Source organism: Pan paniscus, chromosome 10 (genome assembly GCF_029289425.2).
Source record: "Pan paniscus chromosome 10, NHGRI_mPanPan1-v2.0_pri, whole genome shotgun sequence".
In the NCBI taxonomy this organism is placed as follows: Eukaryota; Metazoa; Chordata; class Mammalia; order Primates; family Hominidae; genus Pan; species Pan paniscus.
Window position 1 is genome coordinate 118,688,363 of NC_073259.2, and position 21,400 is coordinate 118,709,762.

The 21,400-nt window shown below is 44.1% G+C and overlaps 2 protein-coding genes across 23 annotated transcripts in view; one reads left to right on the forward strand and one right to left on the reverse strand.

Moving 5' to 3' along the window:
* The window catches only part of TCTN1 (tectonic family member 1), a 71,043-nt gene that overhangs the window by 15,084 nt on the left and 34,559 nt on the right, over positions 1 to 21,400 (forward strand). For 4 of the 13 annotated variants that reach the window (XM_034934478.3, XM_034934476.3, XM_034934482.2 and 1 more), the window contains 12 exons: positions 23 to 174; positions 3,754 to 3,841; positions 5,952 to 6,061; positions 7,746 to 7,766; positions 11,649 to 11,783; positions 12,290 to 12,415; positions 12,808 to 12,893; positions 13,515 to 13,655; positions 16,248 to 16,410; positions 18,493 to 18,618; positions 19,037 to 19,181; positions 20,316 to 20,397. In XM_034934478.3, the coding sequence (XP_034790369.1) occupies positions 23 to 174; positions 3,754 to 3,841; positions 5,952 to 6,061; positions 7,746 to 7,766; positions 11,649 to 11,783; positions 12,290 to 12,415; positions 12,808 to 12,893; positions 13,515 to 13,655; positions 16,248 to 16,410; positions 18,493 to 18,618; positions 19,037 to 19,180 (1,292 nt within the window). In that variant the 3' untranslated portion in view covers position 19,181; positions 20,316 to 20,397. Of the gene's footprint in view, positions 1 to 22; positions 175 to 3,753; positions 3,842 to 5,951; positions 6,062 to 7,745; positions 7,767 to 11,648; positions 11,784 to 12,289; positions 12,416 to 12,807; positions 12,894 to 13,514; positions 13,656 to 16,247; positions 16,425 to 18,492; positions 18,619 to 19,036; positions 19,182 to 20,315; positions 20,398 to 21,400 lie in introns of those variants that run through there. The other 9 variants (XM_063593647.1, XM_063593649.1, XR_004665432.4 and 6 more) reach the window with 8 other exon arrangements.
* The window catches only part of HVCN1 (hydrogen voltage gated channel 1), a 40,715-nt gene continuing 39,385 nt past the window's right edge, over positions 20,071 to 21,400 (reverse strand). For all 10 annotated transcript variants that reach the window (XM_063593651.1, XM_014347326.4, XM_063593654.1 and 7 more), the window contains one exon: positions 20,071 to 20,746. In XM_063593651.1, the coding sequence (XP_063449721.1) occupies positions 20,681 to 20,746 (66 nt within the window). In that variant the 3' untranslated portion in view covers positions 20,071 to 20,680. The remainder of the gene's footprint in view (positions 20,747 to 21,400) is intronic.

Consider the following 21,400-nt stretch of genomic DNA (forward strand, 5'->3'; position numbering starts at 1 on the left):
TACTGTTTTTTTTTAAAAACAGATAAACCTGCATTATCCTTTATTAATCCAGAAGTACCTGATGAAAACAATTTTGATACATTGATGAAAACGTCTGATGGTTTTACATTGAATGCTGAATCATATATTTCCTTCACAACCAAACTGGATATTCCTACTGCTGCTAAATATGAGGTGAGCCTGAACTTGATTGATTCTTTTCATCCCATCACAAATATCTTTCCTTGTAAGTTAATTTTCAAGGTTACCAGGAAAACTGGGTTCCCTGAGACAGAGTTGATATTATAGACTAAAAAACTTAATGTTCATGCCTACAAATCAAAGATCATGAAAATTAAAACTGAATATTTGAAGATGGATTAAAGACTTAAATGTAAGACCTAAAACCATACAAACCCTAGAAGAAAACCCAGGCAATACCATTCAGGACATAGACATGGGCAAAGACGTCATGACTAAAACAACCAAAAGCAATGGCAACAAAAGCCAAAATTGACAAATGGGATCTAATTAAACTAAAGAGCTTCTGCACAGCAAAAGAAACTATCATCAGAGTGAATATGTGACCTACAGAATGGGAAAAAATTTTTGCAATCTATCCATATGACAAAGGGCTAATATCCAGAATCTACAAGGAACTTAAATAAATTTACAAGAAAAAAACAACCCCATCAAAAAGTGGGTGAAGGATATGAATAGACACTTTTCAAAAGAAGACATTTAAGTGGTCAACGAACCTATGAAAAAAGGCTCATCATCACTGGTCATTAGAGAAATGCAAATCAAAACTGCAGTCAGATACCATCTCACGCCAGTTAGAATGACGATTATTAAAAAGTCAGGAAACAACAGGTGCTGGAGAGGATGTGGAGAAATAGGAACACTTTTACACTGTTGGGTGGGAGTGTAAATTATTTCAACCATTGTGGAAGACAGTGCGGCGATTCCTCAAGGATCTAGAACCTAAAATACCATTTGACCCAGCAATTCCATTACTGAGTATATACCCAAAGGATTATAAATCATTCTATAAAGACACACGCACACGTATGTTTATTGCAGCACTATTCACAATAGCAAAGACTTGGAACCAACCCAAATGTCCATCAGTGATAGACTGGGTGAAGAAAATGTGGCACATACACAACATGGAATGCTAAGCAGCCATAAAAAAGGATGAGTTCATGTCCTTTGTAGGGACATGGATGAAGCTGGAAACCATCATTCTCAGCAAACTAACACGGAACAGAAAACCAAACATCGCATGTTCTCACTCATAAGTGGGAGTTGAACAATGAGAACACATGGACACAGGGAGGGGAACATCACACACAGGGGCCTGTCGGAGGGTGGTGGGCTAGGGGAGGGGATAGCACTAGGAGAAACACCTAATGTAGATGATGGGTTGATGAGTGCAGTAAACCACCATGGCACGTGTATACCTATGTAACAAACCTGCATGTTCTGCACCCGTTATCCCAGAACTTAAAATATAATAATAAAAATAAAACTGAATATTTGAATTCTGAATAGAGGATTTAAGGTTGTTTATTCTGTGATAAACTTGTATTTTGTCTCTTCAGAGTTCTTTGTTCTCCTCAACCTTAAAAGATGCAGCAAAATGCTTGAGGCATGTTGCTGAGATCATGGAGTAGATTGGTTGGTTGTCTGGTCATCTTCTCAAAATTGTATTTACTTTTACAGATTTTGGAAGATGTGTGCTGTTTTATGTCTATTCAGTAGTACACCTTTAAATGGGACACATATTAACTGAATGAACCTTAACTCTTTTGGAAGCATCTTTTTAAAAGCAAAGTATAAAAGCAACATGTACTAGTTCTAAAAGTTCAACGTATAGAGGCATATAAGTAAAAGTTGAAAGATCCCTGTATCCATTAATATTCATACTGCAAATCACTTTGAAGAGATTGGTGTGTATTCTTCCTGATTTTTAAATATGTCTATTATAATGTATATATGGTGTTGTATAGAAGTGGGATTTATAGGTATCCACATTGTTCTAGAAAATTCCTTTTTCAGTGATGATAAATCATGTGCGTCTTCCCATGTCAATATAAAATTTACCATTGAGCATTTTCCATGTGCCAGGCACTGTGAAGAGCTTTTCAGGCATTACTTCATGCACCCCCCTGGGAGGGATGCACCATTGTCTCCATTTACCTGATGAGAAAAACTTAGGCACAGGAAAGCAACTTGTCAGAACTAGTGATAGAGCTGCATTGTTGTTGTTGTTGTTGTTGTTTTTGAGATGGAGTCTTGCTGTGTCGCCCAGGCTGGAGTGCAGTGGTGTGATCTTGGCTCACTGCAACCTCCGCCTCTCAGGTTCAAGCAATTCTCCCACCTCAGCCTCCCAAGTAGCTGGGATTGCAGGCACCTGCCATCATGATCAGCTAATTTTTGTATTTTTGTAGAGATGGGGTTTCACCATGTTGGCCAGGCTGGTCTTCAGCTAATTTTTGTGTTTTTGTAGAGACGGGGTTTCACCATGTTGGCCAGGCTGGTCTTGAACTCCTGACCTCAGGTAATCCGCTCGCCTCGGCCTCCCAAAGTGCTGGGATTACAGATGTGAGCCACTGCACCCAGCCCTAGAGCTGTAGTTTACAAAATATTCTTGGCTGGGCGTGGTGGCTCACGCCTATAATCCCAGCACTTTGGGAGGCCGAGGCAGGCAAATCACTTGAGGTCAGGAGTTCCACACCAGCCTGGACAATATAGTGAAACCCCATGTCTACTAAAAATACAAAAATTAGCTGGGCGTGGTGGTGCGTGCCTGTAGTTCCAGCTACTTGAAAGGCTGAGGCATGAGGATCGCTTGAACCCAGGAAGCGGAGGTTGCAGTGAGCTGAGATCATGCCACTGCACTCCAGCCTGGGCAATAGAGCAAGACTCCATCTCAAAAACAAACAAACAAACAAAGCCAAAATATTATTTTCTGTGTATGTATCTGAGCTGTTCCACTCTTAACAGACATGTTTCCAGTTTTTGCTGTTATCCACAATGAACATTCTCATATATACCTACATTTTTGTACACTTCACTGATTAAATCCTTAGGATACATTCCTATAAATGAGTTAGTTTGGTAAAAATGAATGGAAAATTTAAATATTGATACCAGATTGCCCTCCAGAAAAATTGCAGTGCTTTACACTCCCAGCTCCAGTGAGTGGGAGGAGTTGTTTCCCATACTCCTGCTGGCACTAAAGCATTTGGATAAACTTTCAAGTTCGAGGAAATTGGCTATAAGCCTAATAGCTATTAATCTGGGTTTTGAAGATTGGAAAATAATTTTGTGGGTTTGGTTTTGGGAAAGAAGGCATTCTTTCATAAAACTGATTTATAAAAAATTGATTTTTATGATTTTAATGTATACTGTATATGTTATTTAAATAATTAATGCTAGCAAAAAATAATTCTCTCACCCCTGTGTCCAGCCACCTAGTTCCTGTCTGCAGAGGCAGATCGTTATGTCATTGTCTCATGTACCCTTCCAGAGGAATTCCATGACTAAGAAGCCTGCAAATACAGTAACATGCACATACAGAAACACATCCTTTTAAAAATGGCGACACAACTAGATGTGAGCTTCTTGAGGGCAAGGACCACATCTGTTTTTTGCTCATCACTGTGTCCCTGATGCCTGCAGTGCTGCTTGGCACATTGTGGGTGCCCAGTAAGTGTTGAATGAATACTTTAATTACACCATAACGACTGTTGGTTGTTGTGTTTGCAGTATGGGGTTCCTCTGCAGACTTCAGATTCGTTTCTGAGATTTCCTTCGTCCCTGACATCATCTCTGTGCACTGATAATAACCCTGCAGGTAAGAAAGTGGTCGTTCTTCTTTCCTTAGACATTTGCTGTTATTATTAGGTTGGTGGAAAAGTAGTTGCGGTTTTTGCCATTAAAAGTAATGACCAAAATCACAATTATTTTTGCACCAACTTAATACTTTACATTTGTAGTAGTCATAATTAAACAGGCCTCGTAACTAAAAACAGAATCTTCGGGTTAAAAGAGGCCTCAAAGGTCATGTAGTTCAATTTCTCACCCAGGGCCAGTCTTTTCTACCACATGCAGTCACTGCTTGAGCACTTGTAGTGATGGGGAACTGACTACCTGAAAACAGCTCACTCAATTGTTTAACACTTCCAGTTGTTGGAAAGTTCTAAAGCATATCAACAGCTAACCATTATTAAGCACATATTGTGTGCTGGGTATTGTGTTAAGTGCTTGTATGTGTTTTCCCTTAAATACTCTCTGTAATCCCTTGAGGCCAGGTTAGTATCTCCATTTTTTAGAGCAGGAAACAGAGATGTACAGTTTCTTGTTCAGGCTCACTCAGGTGGTGGTGGAGCAGGAATGGACCCCATGCAGTTGGCCTGCAGCCTGTGCTCCCCTATGCTCCTCTCCATTCAGGAGCCTCCAAGAGTTTGCAGAATGGCCCCCTAGGCAGTGGAAGGCAGCAGGCTTGGCTCTCCCATCCCCAAGGGGCCTCACTATGAAGAAGCTAAGTAATGGACGATAGGAATGTATTCTGTATTCTGCTGAAAAGACAAATGTATTCTGCTGAAAAGACAATCTTGCACACACGAAGAACAGTGTAAATTAAAACCAAACCAAAGGCTGAGTGTGGCGGCTATGCCTGTAATCCCAGCACTTTGGGAGGCTGAGGTGGGCAGATTGCTTGAGATTAGGAGTTTGAGCCTGGGCAACATAGCGAAACCCTGTCTTTGTAAAAAATACAAAAATTAGCCAGACATAGTGGTGCACATCTGTAGTTCCAGCTACTCAGGAGGCTGAGGTAGGAGGATTGCTTGAGCCAGGGAGGTGGAGGTTGCAGTGAGCTGAAATTGCACCACTGCACTCCATCCTGGGTGACAGAACAAGACCCTGTCTCAAAGAAAAAAAAAAAAAAAAGAAAAACCAAAAACAACTCCCCCTCCCCTGCAACAAAACCTAAAAACCAAACTGAGATACCATTTTACCCTGTCAGATTGGCAAAACTCAAAAAAACTGAAGCTGTGGGGAAATAGGCAGTCCACCTACATAGCTGGTGAGACTGTAAATTGGTACAACCTTGGTGAAGGGCAACTTAGCAATTTGTATCCAGATTAGAAATGAATGTGCTCTTCAACCCAGCTGTTCTACTTCCAGGAGTTGATCCTACAGAAATGCTGGCCAATATGCAAAATAATAGATTGCAGCATTGTTGGTGGTAGCAAAGATGGAGACAACTTAAGTGTTCATTAATAGGGAACTGGTATAATAATTATGCCACATCTATAATACTAATTATCCCCAAGAAAGGAGGAGCTGCTTCATGTAAAGACAGGCCAATCTCCAAGATATATTGTTCAGTAAACAAACTGAGGGGCAGAATAGTGTATATATTGTACATTTGTTTCCAAAAGGGGAAAGAAATAATAATAAAAATATATGTATGTTTTTTACACACATATTTGTTTTTATTTCCATAGAATATTTCTAGAAAGAGACACAAGAAGCCTCATGCCAGTTGCCTCTGGAGAAGGGGACTGGTGGTAGCTGGGGGGCAGGACAAGAATTGGAGGGGGATTTACTCATTATCTTTTTGTGCTTTTTGAATTTTGAAACTCATGAATGTATTCTTTTTGAAAAGTAATTTAAAACATTGTAGGCCAGGCATACTGGTTCACACCTGTAATCCCAGCACTCTGGGAGGCCGAGGCGAGAGGATCACTTGAGGTGAGGAGTTTGAGACCAGTCTGGGCAACACGGTGAAACCTTGTCTCTACTAAAAAAACAAAACAAACAATAACAAAATTGTATATCTGTGTTGTAACTTATTTTACAGTTTTACCTAGATTAAAACTTTTTAGTTGCCATTGGAAAATTGAAAAATTTCTTCTCTTTTGTATTTTTTTTTCCTTGGGAATGTTAATGATTTCTAGCGTTTCTGGTGAACCAGGCTGTTAAGTGCACCAGAAAAATAAATTTAGAACAGTGTGAAGAAATTGAAGCCCTCAGCATGGCTTTTTACAGCAGCCCGGAAATTCTGAGGGTAAGAATTATTTTGAAGTGGAACTTACTCATTAGGTATGTTTCTGTTCTTTCTGCGCTTTTAAAATATGACAAGTACAGAATAATTTCAGTACATGATTGACACTCGAGTTTAAATTTCTCCAGTACTTTTATGTCAGTGATTATTGAAATAATCCTTTAAATAATTTTTTTTTTTATAGTTAGCTCATATTTTGCTTTTGTTGATTTTTTTCTTTCATTCATTTTGATGGTAACCAATATCTGTCTCCTGAATAAAAACAAATCTTTACGAATAACTAAAAACTTTAGAAATCATAAAAACATCTTCATGTCTGTGACAGAAATAATCTTATTAGCCCCAAAAAGGGCTCCCTCTCAGAAACAGGCCAGAAAAGAAGAGGAAATCCACTTTCTGGTTGGCAGATGACACAGGCAGTCAGGAAAGAACAGGAAATGGGAGAAGTGGGCATAATGGTGAAGGGGCCCCTTCTCTCTGGTTACAGTGACTGAACCCTAAACTGAAGAAATGATGAGGCCACTGGCCCACATGACAGATGAGATGGAGGGTGGCAAGGGAAGAAGACCTTTTTCAATGATTAAAAACCATATGATAGGCTGAGGCAGGAGGATCACTTGAGGCTAAGAGTTCAAGAACCAGCCTGGGCAACATAATGAGACCCTGTCCCTACAAAAAATAAAAAAAAAAAAACCTTTTGTGTCATGGTTGTGCACACCTGTGGTCCCAGCTACTCAGGAGGCTAAGACAGGAGGATCACTTGATCCTAAGAGGCTGAGGTTGCAGTGAGCTAAGGTTGCAGTGAGCTATGATCGCACTCCAGCCTGGGTGACAGAGTGAGACCTGGTCTCTAACAAAACAAAACAACCCCCCCGCCAGAAACATACGATTATTGTCAAAGGGGTCCCCTTCCCAATTTCCTTTTTATGAGGGGTACAGGGGTAGGGTGGTTCATGGCACCATTATTTATCTGGACCTCAGTTTTTAGGATAAAATTTAACCTTTCCCTCTCCCCTCATTTTCTCTCTCCCTCTCTTGTGTAAGTCAGCCATCTAGGCTTGTGAATTCTTCTAGTTAGCTTGAGCTCACAGTTGTCTTGAAGCAATTCCTTGGGCATCCAGGTACAGTTCTCTTTCAGCACAGGTCTCTCCAAACAGGTCTATTTGTCTCCCTCCCCACGTTTCTCAGTGGGCCCTTCAGAAAGAAAGCTGCAGCTCTACTGGGGAGGCAAGAGCTTGTCATTGAGGAGGCTTGGGCCAGAGGCAGGAAGACCAGTTAGGAGGCTGTGGAAATCGCCTGGGCAAGCAATGGTGGCCTTCCAGCAAGGACAGGTGCAGTGAGAGTGACCAGGAGTGCAAGAACTGTGCTTCCCACAGTGCTTATGGCCGTGAGACCATGTGGAAATATACAATAATGACCCTGGAGCATGGAGCCTTCCTGAGACTAGCTTGGTGAGCTTCTACCTGGAGGAAATGAAGATAGAAGGAAAACGCAATGTGACCTCTTTGATTAGGACATAGATTCAAACACATGCAGATGGGGAGTCTTGATCAAGGAAATTCTGTTTTCTTCTTTGTGAAGCCTTTAATAAGATGAATATACTCTTCAACTCGAGATCTGAAAAAGCAATGAAAATACTTCTTTTTGTTGTACTTAACACAATTTTTTGTGGTTTCTTTTTATCTAGGTACCTGATTCAAGAAAAAAGGTAAGAGTATTTATTTATTTATTTTTGTAATAGAAAGTAGGAAAGTTTATAATACTGTCTTATTTCTGAGCCCTTTTAAATGAATACAGTTACAATTAGAAGGGGACCTTGTTGCTAATAGCAAATACATTTGCCAAAAAGCAAGCAGAAGTGCAATAGGGAAACTCCTTAGTGGGAGTCACACTTCTGGGCTTCCCAGCTGCCTCTGTTGTTGTGGTTTTGTACTCTTCCATGGTTCAGTGACACCACTGTCGTGACCAGCAGTGGGTATGATTGACTTCTGGACATTCAGGCTGTCCCTTGCTCCCTTCTTAGTCTCTTGTTAAGAAAGCTGTCCAGCTCCCAGGATGCTGCCCGTCTAGGGCAGAAGCCATAAGCACTTTGGCCAGTGGGTGTCCATACCGCGTGGGAGGCGTGCCCCGTGGTATACCTTCAGGGCTTTATTTGAGGGTGGGTTCTTTTCAAAGCCTTATCGCCCCAGCCCAGGGTTCTACTTGGTTGTGGTCACAATGCCAGGGTCTCTTCGTGGCTATGTCAGAAGGCATGTGGATCCCTCACCCCTTATTCTAGGGTTTGCACCCTAGGTCTGCCTGTGAACACAGTCCCCATGGAGGCCTGAGTTGGTGGCTTTGTCATAGTTTCCCACCCTGTGGAACTGGCCAGCCTAGGTTCAAACCTCAGCTTTGCCATTATTTTCTTGTCTGACTGACACCGTGGTCTCCCTTTGTTGAGTGGATGGTAAGCGTCCGTGCAGAGGCATGACACAAGGCCAAGTGGGAGAAGCACATGAGGTGCTGGTGCAGCATCTGCGCATGGGATGCACTTGGGATGGGGATGCACTGGCTGTGATTGACTTCACTGATGCTCTGCACACAAACATGTTTGAGGGAGATGTTTGAAAGGAAATAGCCATGTGACTTTGGGTCTCACACAACGGTGTGTGAGGCTGGATCCTGTCTTCTGTGAAGGGTGGGAAGACCTATTATGAGGAATGATGGATGTTACTTGTGTTTTCAAACTTGTTTTAGTTATAGAGACTCTTTCTTAAATGCAGTCTGAAGTGGAACCCTCCCTAGAGTGTAACACAGACTGAATGTGGAGCTGTGCTGGTTGGAGCAGGGATGGGGCCTGAAGCCCTCCACCTGCCCAGTCTCCTTCTCTCTCCTCTTTGGTCCCAGTGAAGAACCCTAGGGCTCCCAGGAATGCAGTGTGAAAGTCATGCAATGGGCTAGCTCTCACCTCCCTCCAACCCCTAGAGAGTGCTTGGATTTTACCACTCAAAACTGGAACCGTCTGTGGGGGCAGCAGCCCTATCAGCCTTGTTCATGATATATCCTTATTTCTAACGCAGCGTCCAGTAGGTACTGGGCACTCAATGAGTTACGCATTTAGTGATGAATGACTAGGAAGAAGGTGGGTCCATTCAGGGTGGGAAGACCTATTATGAGGAATGTGATGGATGTTACTGGAAGGCTTGGAGCAGGTGCCAGGACTGTTCTAAGTGCTGTATGTGTCTGACGTCTTTGAATCCTCTTGGCTGTCCTAGGAGGTAGGTTCAGTTACTGTCACTCTCTGGCAGATGAGTCACAGGAGATGAATGAGCTTGCCCATGGCTGCACAGCTGGGAAGTGGCAGAGCTGGGACAGGGATCTAGGTGATCTGGCCCCAGGGACCTTATACTTTACCACCATACTGGGCCAGCTCTACTCTGTGAGCCCATGTGACAGGCTTCACACACCTTCCTTCTTTGCATCCTGTGGCCACACAGGACGTGGCAGACTGGGACTTCCAACTTAGGTCTGTGTGACACCAAAGGTTGTGCTCTAAAGGACAAGCATGTAAACTAATAGTAGAAATTTGTTAAAAATTTTCTTAAAAAGCAGATTTTAAGGTTAGAGGATCAGGAGTATAGAAATTGGGTCTAATCTCCCCACTAAGTGAAGACTGTTATGATTGCCTGGAATAATTGTCAGTATCTGTGGAGCCATCAGTGAAAGATTCCAGGGTAGCCCTGTAGTTTCATTGAGTATGCTGGAGTTCTTTACCAGTGTGTGTGTGGTTTGGGAATGGTATGTGGTAGAAGAGGAATCAAGGAAATCAGCACAGCGCTACTGTTTCCTTCTCGTGACAGTTGAGTGAGCTGTCGAGATGAGGGCAGCTCCTGCCATTGACACCAGGACTCTCCAAAGCTCATTGACACTGAATCCTTCGGTTTTTGCCAATTCCACGCACACACCATGGAAGTGGCTCCAGCAGAGGCTGGTATGGCAGGCTATGCTCTTTCTTGGAACCCGGTGTCATTGCTGAATCGGGGGCCACTATGCTCAGAGTAAGGAACCCGGGGTTGCCCTTGTGTTAAACAAGAGCTAATTGAATCACAGCCTAGGACCCCCTCCATGCTGAAACCCCTTGGAGCGGCATGTTATGCAGAGGGCCTCACAGTGACTAGCATTGCCCTTCTGCCATTCTCGTCACATGACAGCTCACGTCTTTGTTACTGAGTCATGTCACTTTCTTCTATGAGAGGTTTTGACTCGCACGTCTTCTTGGTCATGGGAGCAGACACATAAGGACTGCTTATTTATCTCTAAAATAACTGCTTAAATACTTGGTCATTTTGAATTATAAACAGCATGGTGCATGATTGAGTGCAAGTTCAAAGTGGTATAAACAACTGTTAATAGATACATGAGGCTCCTTCCTCAACAGTGGTTTCTAAGAATTGAAGTTTAGAGCAAATGACAGATTCATCCTATAGTACGAGGAGGCTCAGCTACCTTTAGAGGATGGCTTGATGCCTTGTTACTCTGCTGGTGGTGGCCATGAATGCAAAATGTCCTTTAATAGCACTGGGATAAGCAGGGCTTCCCTGGTGCTGCTGAAAATGTTTGTCTGTGTCTGTTTTTTGTTGCTCATAATCCCACCACCCAGAGAAACCACTGTGTGTGTGTGTGTGTGTGTATGTGTGTGTGAGCATGCTTGCACTTGTATAGAAGTTGTGTATAAATTGGGTCAAATGAATATTCGGGGGTGTGTGGGGGCTTAAGGATATATATCCTGGGACTGCATGTGAATGTGCATGTGTGGGTATGGAGTGTGTAGGAGTTGTGTTTTGGAGGTGAGGATATATATGTGTGCTTGACAGTGTGATGGAGTTTTGTGTATATTTGAGATATAATTCATATACCATAAAACTCACCATTTTAAAGTATACAATTCTGTGGTTTTTAGTATAGTCACAGGTTGTGCAACCATCACCACTAATTCTGGAACATTTCCATCACCCCAAAAAGGAGCCTTGTGTTAGCAGTCACTCCTCATTCTTCCCCAGCTTTGTCCCCCATCCCCTGGCAACCACCGATCTACTTTTCGTCTCTACGGGTTTGCCTATTTGGACATTCCGTATAAATGGAATTAGAACTGTGGCCTTTTGTGTCTGGCTTCCATGACTTAGCATGTTTTTAAGATTCATCTGTACTGTGGCATGTATTAGTACTATTTTTAGGGATGAGTCATATGCCTTTGTAAGGCTAGACTTTGTATTTATCCATTCATCAGTTGATGGACATTTAGGTGGTTTTTGGTTTTAGCTATTATGATAGTGCAGCTGTGAACATTTGTGTACAAGTTTTTGTGTAAACTTTATGTTTTCAGAGGTAACTACTTTTAAAGTTTTGGTTATATCCTCTCAAGTATTTTCTTTGTGAATGTATATATGTTTATTACTTTTGCAAATGTGGATCATAGTATATACACTGTTGTGTAGCATGCTTCCCCCTACTTGGCCATATATCAGGGGAGGTTTCTTTCCAGTTCGTTGGTTATTTTAGCCCATCCTCCCTGGGTAGAGCATCTTCAACACTCCAGGTCTTCACTCTGCAGGTCCCTATCACTGTTCAGTCCATCGTCATTCAGTCTCTAAATAAAACACTCACCCGACGGGAGGACACTGATGTGCTGCAGCCGACTCTCGTCAACGCTGGACACTTTAGCCTTTGCGTGAATGTTGTTCTTGAGGTAGGTGCCGAATTTGGCTTCGAGAGCTTGTCTGTGGCAGACTTAAGCCTCCTGTCGCGCCGGGGTAACTGGACGCCCTCCGAGGACGCTCTGTCCCAGCCCATGGTGTGGCTTTTCTTGGCTCAGCTGCCTGCTTGTCTTTCTGCTGTCTCATCAAAGGACACCTCTTGTCTCCACAAACTTAGTGACTTGCCGGAATACATCAAAATATTTTTGTTGTTGCTGTTTTTGTTTTAACATGTTTCCTCTGCAGAGATAGGCTTATTGCATTCTGCTTGGACCAGCTTATGTGGAACTTCTGTAATTGGGCAGAGTGGCTCAGATGACCCTGTCTGCTAGGGGTGGTGCTGAGGGAACACCTCTCATAATCCAACTGGACAGCAGAGCAAGGCTTCAACACATGGAGAAACAGGGAAAGATTTGCTATCTATGGGTGTTTTCAGTTATTCATACAGCTTCTGAAATGTAATGGAACAGGTATATTTGGAGTATCATTTTGTTTTTAGGTAAAGTACAGCCTCACATACACAGATGCAGGTGAAGTCACCAAAGCTGATCTCTCATTCCTTCTGGGGACAGTTAGCAGCGTAGTGGTCCCACTGCAGCAAAAGTTTGAAATTCATTTTCTTCAGGTAAGGTTGATCAATTTGGCATAAGTATTTAATTGCCAAGTTAAAAAGAAATAATGACTTCTCAGTGGATAAAACTGAATTTCTAACTATTACATCCAAGCCTTTGTAGTGAACAGAGGGCTTTGTGTAGCCTGTGCATTTGTAATGAAACCAAGCATTCTCCTTGTATCTTTTTTCCTTTTGGGAAAAGATTCCCTTCCACATTAGCTTGTTCTTTTACAGTATGATGTACTCCTACACCTGGCAGATGTATTTATAGTTCTGAGTAGGGAGGGAGAAATTCTTTTATTGGTTGGTAATTCCATATTTTATTATGAAAGAAGCATTTTTCTTCCTGCCATTTCCTTATTAAAATGAGAATTATTTGGGGGCATTTCTGCATTGTCTTTCAGGAAAATACCCAGCCAGTCCCTCTCAGTGGAAACCCTGGTTATGTCGTGGGGCTCCCATTAGCTGCTGGATTCCAGCCTCATAAGGGATATCCTTTTTGGTTCTGTAGAGGGTGGATTTATTCCTCTCTCCATGTGCGTGGGCTGCACTGCTCTTTATCGCTGAGGCTCCCCTGGGCTGCTTGTGGGAAGGAGAGAGCAGTCCAGGCCGAGCTTCCTGCAGGCGGCTCTGGTGGGCGGCCAGTCTGGCTACACAGCAGGTGGGCTGGGGGGAGACTGGCAGTTGGGGGTGAGACAGCACGTCCTGGGAAAATGTCAGTGTTTTTTTTTTTTAATCTCCTTTTTTTTTTCAGCCTGCCATTAAGCCACAAAATATGTCAGTGTTTTACAACGAAAATCTTAAGAGAGAAAAGTTGACATTTAAATGTTTTTAATTTCACATTTAAACAGACACTCCTAAACAGATGTAGTGATTTTGAAAATTTAGAATTTCAAAGGGCCAGTTTCTGAGAATTTTTCTTCTGAGAATCCATTTATTAAGGAAAATAGAACTGTTTTTTTGCCTGCTCCTGGGAAATAGCTGTCAAAATCCCAGAGGCCCAGAAAAAGTGTATTTGGGTCTCCCTCATGTCACACAAGTGACACTGTCTTCTTACCTGAGAACCAGGCTGCTCCAGCACTAGGCAGTTGTCCCTTAACTGTCTGTGAATGTCTGGGATTATTCAGACCACAAATAGATATGGACAGCTTACTATTCTTCATAGCACAACTGAGCAAGACTGCTTAGCACTGGAGGGGGTCCGGACCCCAGTATTATTTGGTTACACTATGCAATCTGGCTGTAAACTAAGGTAAAAGAGTCACTTGTTTCTGTTTGAACTTGTGCTGATCAGAAAACAAAGCATTCTCACTTTTCCCCATTTTAATCAAATCTCTGCATCAGCTGATGAGCTCACATGAAAGCCACATATAGTATATCATCATGCATGAATAGTAGCAAAACTGTTACAATCATTTTTGTTATTAAATACGGCAAAGCAAAAATTTCAAGGCTTTGTATGTTTCTTTTTCTTTTTTTAAGAGATGGGGTCTCGCTCTGTCTCCTAGGCTGGAGTACAGTGGTGCCATTATAGCTCACTGCAGCCCTGACCTCCTGGGCTCAAGGGATCCCGCCTCAGTCTCCCAAGTAGTTGGGACTACAGGCATGCACCACCACATCCGGCTTTTTTTTTTTTTTTGAGACAAAGTCTCCCTCTGTCACCCAGTCTGGAGTGCAGTGGTATAATCTCAACTCACTGCAACCTCTGCCTCTGGGTTCAAGCAATTCTCCTGCCTCAGCCTCCTGAGTAGCTGGGACTACAGGCATGTGGCAACATGCCCAGCTAAATTTTGTATTTTTAGTAGAGACGGGGTTTCACCATGTTGGCCAGGCTGGTCTCAAACTCCTGACCTCAGGTGATCTGCCTGCCTTGGCCTCCCAAGGTGCTGGGATTACAGGTGTGAGCCACCATGCCCGGCCTAATATTTTTGAATTTTTTTTTTTTTTTTTTTTGTAGAGACAGGATCTCACTATGTTGCCCAGGCTGATGTTGAACTCCTGGGCTCAAGCAATCCTCCCATCTCAGCCTCCTAAAGTGCTGGGATTACAGGTGTGAGCCACTGTGCCTGGCCTGTATGTTTCATTTTTAAGGTTGTTTAGCATTTGAGTTCACAGCAAAAATATTTCCCCTGACAATATTTCTTATGTTTCTCAATTTTAATATACACAGCACATCAAAACCAGTGAGAGGAAGCCTGAATATGATCTGTTTTTATCTTATCAAATATGTACATAATGTAAAATATCAAACAGCGCTGCACGGCTTGTTATAAAAATAGTTCTTACCCTCATTTGCCCCACCTTGGAGGCAACCACTTTCAACTCTTGTAGCTGTTTTTTTCAAATTCTACCCCCAAATCTTGAAATAACCTGCATATAATGCTACTTCTTGATTTTTTTGGTTTTATGAATTTTTTATTGTTTCCATTAAGGAAGACAAAGGTTTGGCTCTTTCCCCTTCATCCCCTACCTCATGACCCACACACTTCCCGCATCTTCCCAGGGTCATTGGATCATTATTTTGGTTAGACCAATATTTACCATTTACTTATATTATTTTTTGAGACAGGGTCTCCCCCTGTTGCCCAGGCTGGAGTGCAGTGGCGTCATCAGGCTCACTGCAGCCTTGGCCTACAGGCTCAAGCAATCCTCCTGCTTCAGCCTCCTAATAGCTGGGACCACATGCGGGTACCATCACACCTGGCTAATTTTTAAAATTTTGGTAGAGACAGGGTCTCCCTTTGTTTCCCAGGCTGGTCTCGAACTCCTGGGCTCAAGTGCTCCTCTTGCTTCAGCCTCCCAACATGTTGGGATTACAGGTGTGAGCCAGCACATCCAGCCACCATTTACATTATTAGTTCTGATCCATTTAGACCAGCATTTCTCAAAGGGAGAGGGTTCCATGGAATACATTTCCACAAGACATCAGTAGGGGTAGGTCCGTGGTCCAATACGTTTGGGAAACACCAAATTAAAGTTAAAACAATGGTTCCTTCCTGTATTACTCATCAGAGCCTTTAATAGGCAAATGTGCCTCAGGAGGGACATGGGGATGTGGAGGTTCAGTGCTTCCCCAACTTTGGCCATGAAACCCTTCTTGTACAGATCTTCAGTGGAACACAGTTTGGGAAACACTGTTTTAGACTCATCATCTCACAGGTAAAGATTTTGCAAAGTTAGAGACTCTTTAGCTTCTGTCAGATAATCCCTCATTTGGAGAATGAGAAGATAATGAAACTGGGAAGGAATGGAACTGCTGGTGGGGCTGAGAGCAGTGGCTCACGCCTGTAATCCCAGCACTTCGGGAGGCTGATGTGGGCAGATCACCTGAGGTTGGGAGTTCGAGACCAGCCTGGCCAACATGGTGAAACCCCGTCTCTACTAAAAATACAAAAAAATTAGCCAGGCATGGTGGTGGGCACCTGTAGTCCCAGCTACTCAGGAGGCTGAGGCAGGAGAATCACTTGAACCTGGGAGGCGGTGGTTGCAGTGAGCCAAGATTGCCTCACTGTACTCCAGCCTGGGCAACAGAGCAAACTCCATCTCAAAACAAAACAAAAAAACCAAAAATCAAAACTTAAAAAACAAAAAACTGCTGGTGGGCTGGGTGTGGTGGCTCACTCCTGTAGTCCCAGCACTCTGGGAGGATTGCATGAGCCCAGGAGTTTGAGGCTGCAGGGAGCTATGATGGTGCCACTGCACTCCAGCTTGGGCATCAGAGTGAGACCTTATCTCAAAAATAAATAAATAAAGGGAAGGGAAGGAAAGGAAGAAGAAAATAAAGAAAAACTGCTGGTGGATGAACAACAGCCTCATTCAGTTGACTTCTTTTTCCTTCACCAAGACTGACTGGAGCTCTCCCGTGTCAGCTCGTAGCACAGAAGGTGAAGAGCCTGCTGTGGGGCCAGGGCTTCCCAGATTACGTGGCCCCTTTTGGAAATTCCCAGGCCCAGGACATGCTGGACTGGGTGCCCATCCACTTCATCACCCAGTCATTCAACAGGAAGGTAAAGGGGAGAAGGTACAGGTTCCATGCTAGCGGTCTCTGTCTTCCAGGTGGTGTGATGAAGGCAGCCGGGGAAGCCAGCTGTTAAGGAGGCAGGATGGCCCTGAGTGGGAGCGCGGGCTGAATCTTGGATACTGATTTTTGCCCCTTGTTAGCAATGTTGCTTCTGGCCAGCAGTTTTATGGCTTTGAGCCTCTGTTTTCATCTGTGAAATGGGAACGCTAGTCAATAGTGAGTGAATGGCCTCATGGGGCATTGAGAGGGTTAAGTGAGGTAACATTTATGTGGCCCTGGGCATGGTGCCTAGTGGTCCATAAATGGGAACCACTGTGATCCTCATCCTGTTGCTACCATCATTGTGATTGCTGGTGTCCCCCGAGCCCTCTCCAGGCATCTCATGACACGATAGACGAATGTTGAGTCCTGTATCAAAGACTGAGACTGACTTCCGTGCATGTGGCTCTCCCACCCATTGTCCCCTGTTCTACACAGGCAGCCCACACCTGAGAGTTTTCACTGCCACAGTTCCTCACAGAGTTGAATGGAAGTTGACAATCCTACAGATAGGTTCCCAGTCACACATGATGCTTCTGCCCACCTTTTTCTTTTGTCTTAGCAGTCAGCGTGTGGGCCGGCCCTGGCCCAGGGGCGTGCTCTCCATCTTAGCCTGTAATTGCCCAGCTTGTTCCTGTCACGCTTTCTTCAGACCTCTCATTATCCGCTCCGAATATTTCTAGCATGGGCATAATGGGGGTGAGGACTGCTCACTTCTCTGATCCGCCCTCCCACCGAGGCCAGCAGAGACCCGGGATTACTCAGTCCCTGCCGTTCCACTGCGAAATCTTGGCTCAACTCTCCCACCAGAACCAGGCACATCGCTTCTGGCTTCTTGGCCATGGGTGAAGATGTGCAGTTATTACTCCTCCTCAGAAGGGAAGACATGGGTTGGGAGGAGAGGCAGCAGTGCGCACATGGCACTGTCAGGGTCTGTGCTGATCCTGGGTGCTCAGAGGGCCTGCAGCAGCAGGTTTTGTACCAACTCTGCCGGCAACCCAGGTAGAGGCAGGCACGAGCACCTGCTAAACTCAGTTTCCACCAGCTGCATGCTGCATTGTCTCCTAAGAACAGGATATTCGAGAGGATTGTTCAGTCTGCATGGTTTTTAAAGGCGGTTCCAAGCTAAGGAATTCCATCAGTGCTTTTTTTGCAGCCACCAAATTTAGCAGGCCTGTGAGGTTTTCATATCCTGAAGAGATGTATTTTAAAGCTTTTTTTTTTTTTAGTGAAAAAATGTCAGACACACACAAAAGTAGAATAGTACCATGGAGTCCCCACGTACCCAGCCTGCAGCTTCAACAGTTACCACATTTGCCAACTGGAGAGACTGCCAAGGCAGGAAAAAGCCCTGGAAAGCCCACGGCCCCTTTTTCCCTTGGGTCAGAGGCCTTAGAGCTGGCTGCCAAAGCAGCCAACCAAAGGGGCAGCTCAGCTCCTTCGTGGCACCAGCAGTGTTCCTGATGCAGTTGAAGAGTTGATGTCTTTGACAACATACGGACACTGCCTGGATACCCAGATGTCACATCTTAATTGCCAATTGATGAAATTAGATAAATGAAAAGAAAGCACTTAAATTTCCCCTTAGAGCATTTTAACATGACATGCAATCAGGTTTTGTCTGCTAATAATTATTTCTCCCCCTCCATCCCTCCCACCAGTTTCTTTCCTGAAGTCTGTGAGGCCGCTATAAACAGGTAGATGAAGTTAGAGCAGTTATGGCCCTAAATGGTCCACAGTTGGGTATCGGCACTACCGCAGTTTCAGGTGATGTTGGCATTTTTAGAAATAGGAGGAGATGAAAAAATTACGCTTCAGCTGTTAAAAATATTTTTGGGGCATTGAGTTACTTTAAAACACGTATATTCTCTAAGCTGTTTTTATCTGAACTTGTAGAGTCTATTCATTTTCTTGTTCAGAACATTTTGTAATATGTGAAACCTTTTATAATTAAAACTCTGAACTGCAGATTAAGTCTGACTTGCAGTTTTGTAAGATTCTAATGGATTAACAGCATTTTGTTTTGCAGGATTCCTGCCAGCTCCCAGGGGCTTTGGTTATAGAAGTGAAGTGGACTAAATACGGATCCCTGCTGAATCCACAGGCCAAAATAGTCAATGTAACTGCAAATCTAATTTCATCCTCCTTTCCTGAGGTAGGCCTAACCTAGTTTAAAGGCATAGGTTAAGACAGAAGTCTAGACACAACTCAAGTGTGGTAGGTGACAGGTATTACTTTGTGAAAAAGATTATAATTTAAACCATGGGGGTTCATAAAATATTTCAGCAGTCATTCTTTTACTTAGAAACACTGACGATGGTTCTATTTACATTAGCATTCTGGTTCAGATTGGATCTTTAAAATTCTCATGAAAATTATGATATTCACGTGTTAATCAGACACCCTGGTAAAATTGTTTCTCTCATCCAAGTTAATGGCCAATTAGTGCTCCAGGACCTATCAGATTCATGAACTGACAGTAGTTGGGTGAGGAAGAGAATCAAAAGTGTCTCATTGTTGTCATTCTGGGAGCACACTGGAGGGTGGGCCTTGCATCTCTCTGTTTATTACAGGCCAACTCAGGAAATGAAAGGACGATTCTTATTTCCACTGCGGTTACTTTTGTGGATGTGTCTGCACCTGCAGAGGCAGGCTTCAGAGCTCCACCAGCCATCAATGCCAGGCTGCCCTTTAACTTCTTCTTCCCGTTTGTTTGACGTAAGTGAGGAAACTACGCCCCTCCTCTGAGGTCATCCCCTTTGGAAAGTGTGCACGTGGGGCTAGAAGTCCCTAGGGGATACTGCATTTTATACTTTTTGAGGGTCTCGCTTTGCTGCCCAGGCTGGAGTGCAGTGGTGTGATCATGGCTCACTGCAGCCTTGACCTCCTGGGCTCAAGCGATCTACCCACCTCAGCCTCCTAATAGCTGGGACTACAGGTGCACACCACAACACCTGGCTAATTTTAATATAGTTTGTAGAGATGGGGTCTTGCTGTGTTCACCAGGCTGGTCTCAAACTCCTGGGCTCAGGTGCTCCTCCTGCCTCGGCCTCTGAAAGTGCTGGGATTACAGGTGTGAGCCACCATGCCTAGCCTTATTATACTTCTAACCTTTGAGGTTGCCTCCAAACCAGCACACTGCCCTTCTCCACTCCCTTCCCGCCTTTTTTCCTTTTGGAAATGTTATTCTGTCTGTCTGACTTTTGAATGGGGAATATGCTTAACACATAGGTCATAGATGATAGAACCCAAAAAGTCTTTGGGGAGATGGTAAAGAACATGAACAGGACTTGAAGCAGCAGAGGCAAGGGGGATTTGGCCAGTTCATTCATCCCCTGCTTTGAGTTAGTTATTTTAAAAATACTCAGTTCAGGTTTTTTCCTTTTTGGGTCCGGTTGAAATGAGTACAAAAAAATAGCAAAATATTAGATAAAATCATGCGAGAAGAGTACACAGCCCTTACAAGGGGATCTTCCCCCAAATACCTTGTTAATTATAGTGGAGTCTTGGGTCTAATTGCCATTTCTGCACCAGGCACTGTAGCTAGCTTGCTCTCCGACTGGCAGGCTGGTATGGGTGCCACAGAGGAAAGAATACAGTAGGAGGGTCCAGGGAAAAGAGAGTTTATTTTATACAGTAGTTGTACAGTAATTGAGGAAAAATGTTGTCAGGTGGCAGAAAACAATGGAGCCACCTAGAAGCTGGCTGATGCAGCTGGGGCACACAGAGGAGGGGCCTGGGTACCCCTTTTGGGGAAACTGAGACAAGGGAAGCTATTTAGAACAGCTTGAAAATAAGAGACTTTTCTAGAATGGGGTGACAGCTAAAGTAGCTTCTTTTTCTTTCTTTCAGAATGCTCAGATGCATCAGTTCCTTAATATACACGTGAAATTTGAAAACTACATTCGGTGAGATTAAATTTTATATACAACTAGCAATTGTCCAGCTTTGTTGCTCATTTTCAATTAAGGCTAAAGTGTTCAACATGAGAAAATGTGATACATTTGATACAGTGTGGGGTGGGAGTGGATGGGCAGCTCTTGGTGGTACTGGACCTTCCACAAGGCTGTGTCCACCCAGAATCCATGCTGGCAGTAGGGAGGCAGAGGTATCAAACCAAACCTCTCACCAAGCGGCCCAGGAGGGGCAGCTGTTCCTCTCGTGACAGCACAGGCCCATGAAGCAGTGTCTTCTTTTTGAGGGGAGCTGGTCCGGGTCTAGTTCACTTCACCAAGAAGTCCATGCTGTCGCAATAGTTTGTTAAGTCTTTCAATTTCTTGTTCCTATTGCAAAAGCAGACAAACACTGGAATTTACTTTGAGCCTCGCCAGGGATGTGACAATCATTCAGTGAGCCCCAGGCACAGGACCACAGAGATGAATGAAAGCTACGCTGTTTGTGGCATTCAGTCTGCTGAGGAGACTGCTACAATCAGATAGGCTTCACTGAGCAGCAGTGACAGCAGTGAGAAGACAAACGTGGGGGACCTGGCAGAGCCCTGGGATGTGGGGGTGGGCACAGCTTCAGGGAGGATGTGACGCCTGGGCTGGATCTGAAAGGACAAGGCAGGCTCAGCCCAGGGAAGGGCGCTCTAGGTGCATGAAGGTGCATGAGCAGCGCTCTGCTGCAGGCGGGTGCTGCGGCAGAGGCCAGCTTCCCAGATGTCTTTTTTTTTTTGAGACAGAGTTTTGCTCTTGTTGCTCAGGCTGGAGTGCAATGGCGCGATCTTGGCTCACCACAACCTCCGCCTCCCGGGTTCAAGCAATTCTCCTGCCTCAGCCTCCTGAGTAGCTAGGATTGCAGGCACGTGCCACCATGCCCAGCTAATTTTGCATTTTTAGCAGAGACAGGGTTTCTCCATGTTGGTCAGGCTGGTCTCGAACTCCGAACCTCAGGTGCTCCACCTGCCTTGGCCTCCCAAAGTGCTAGGATTACAG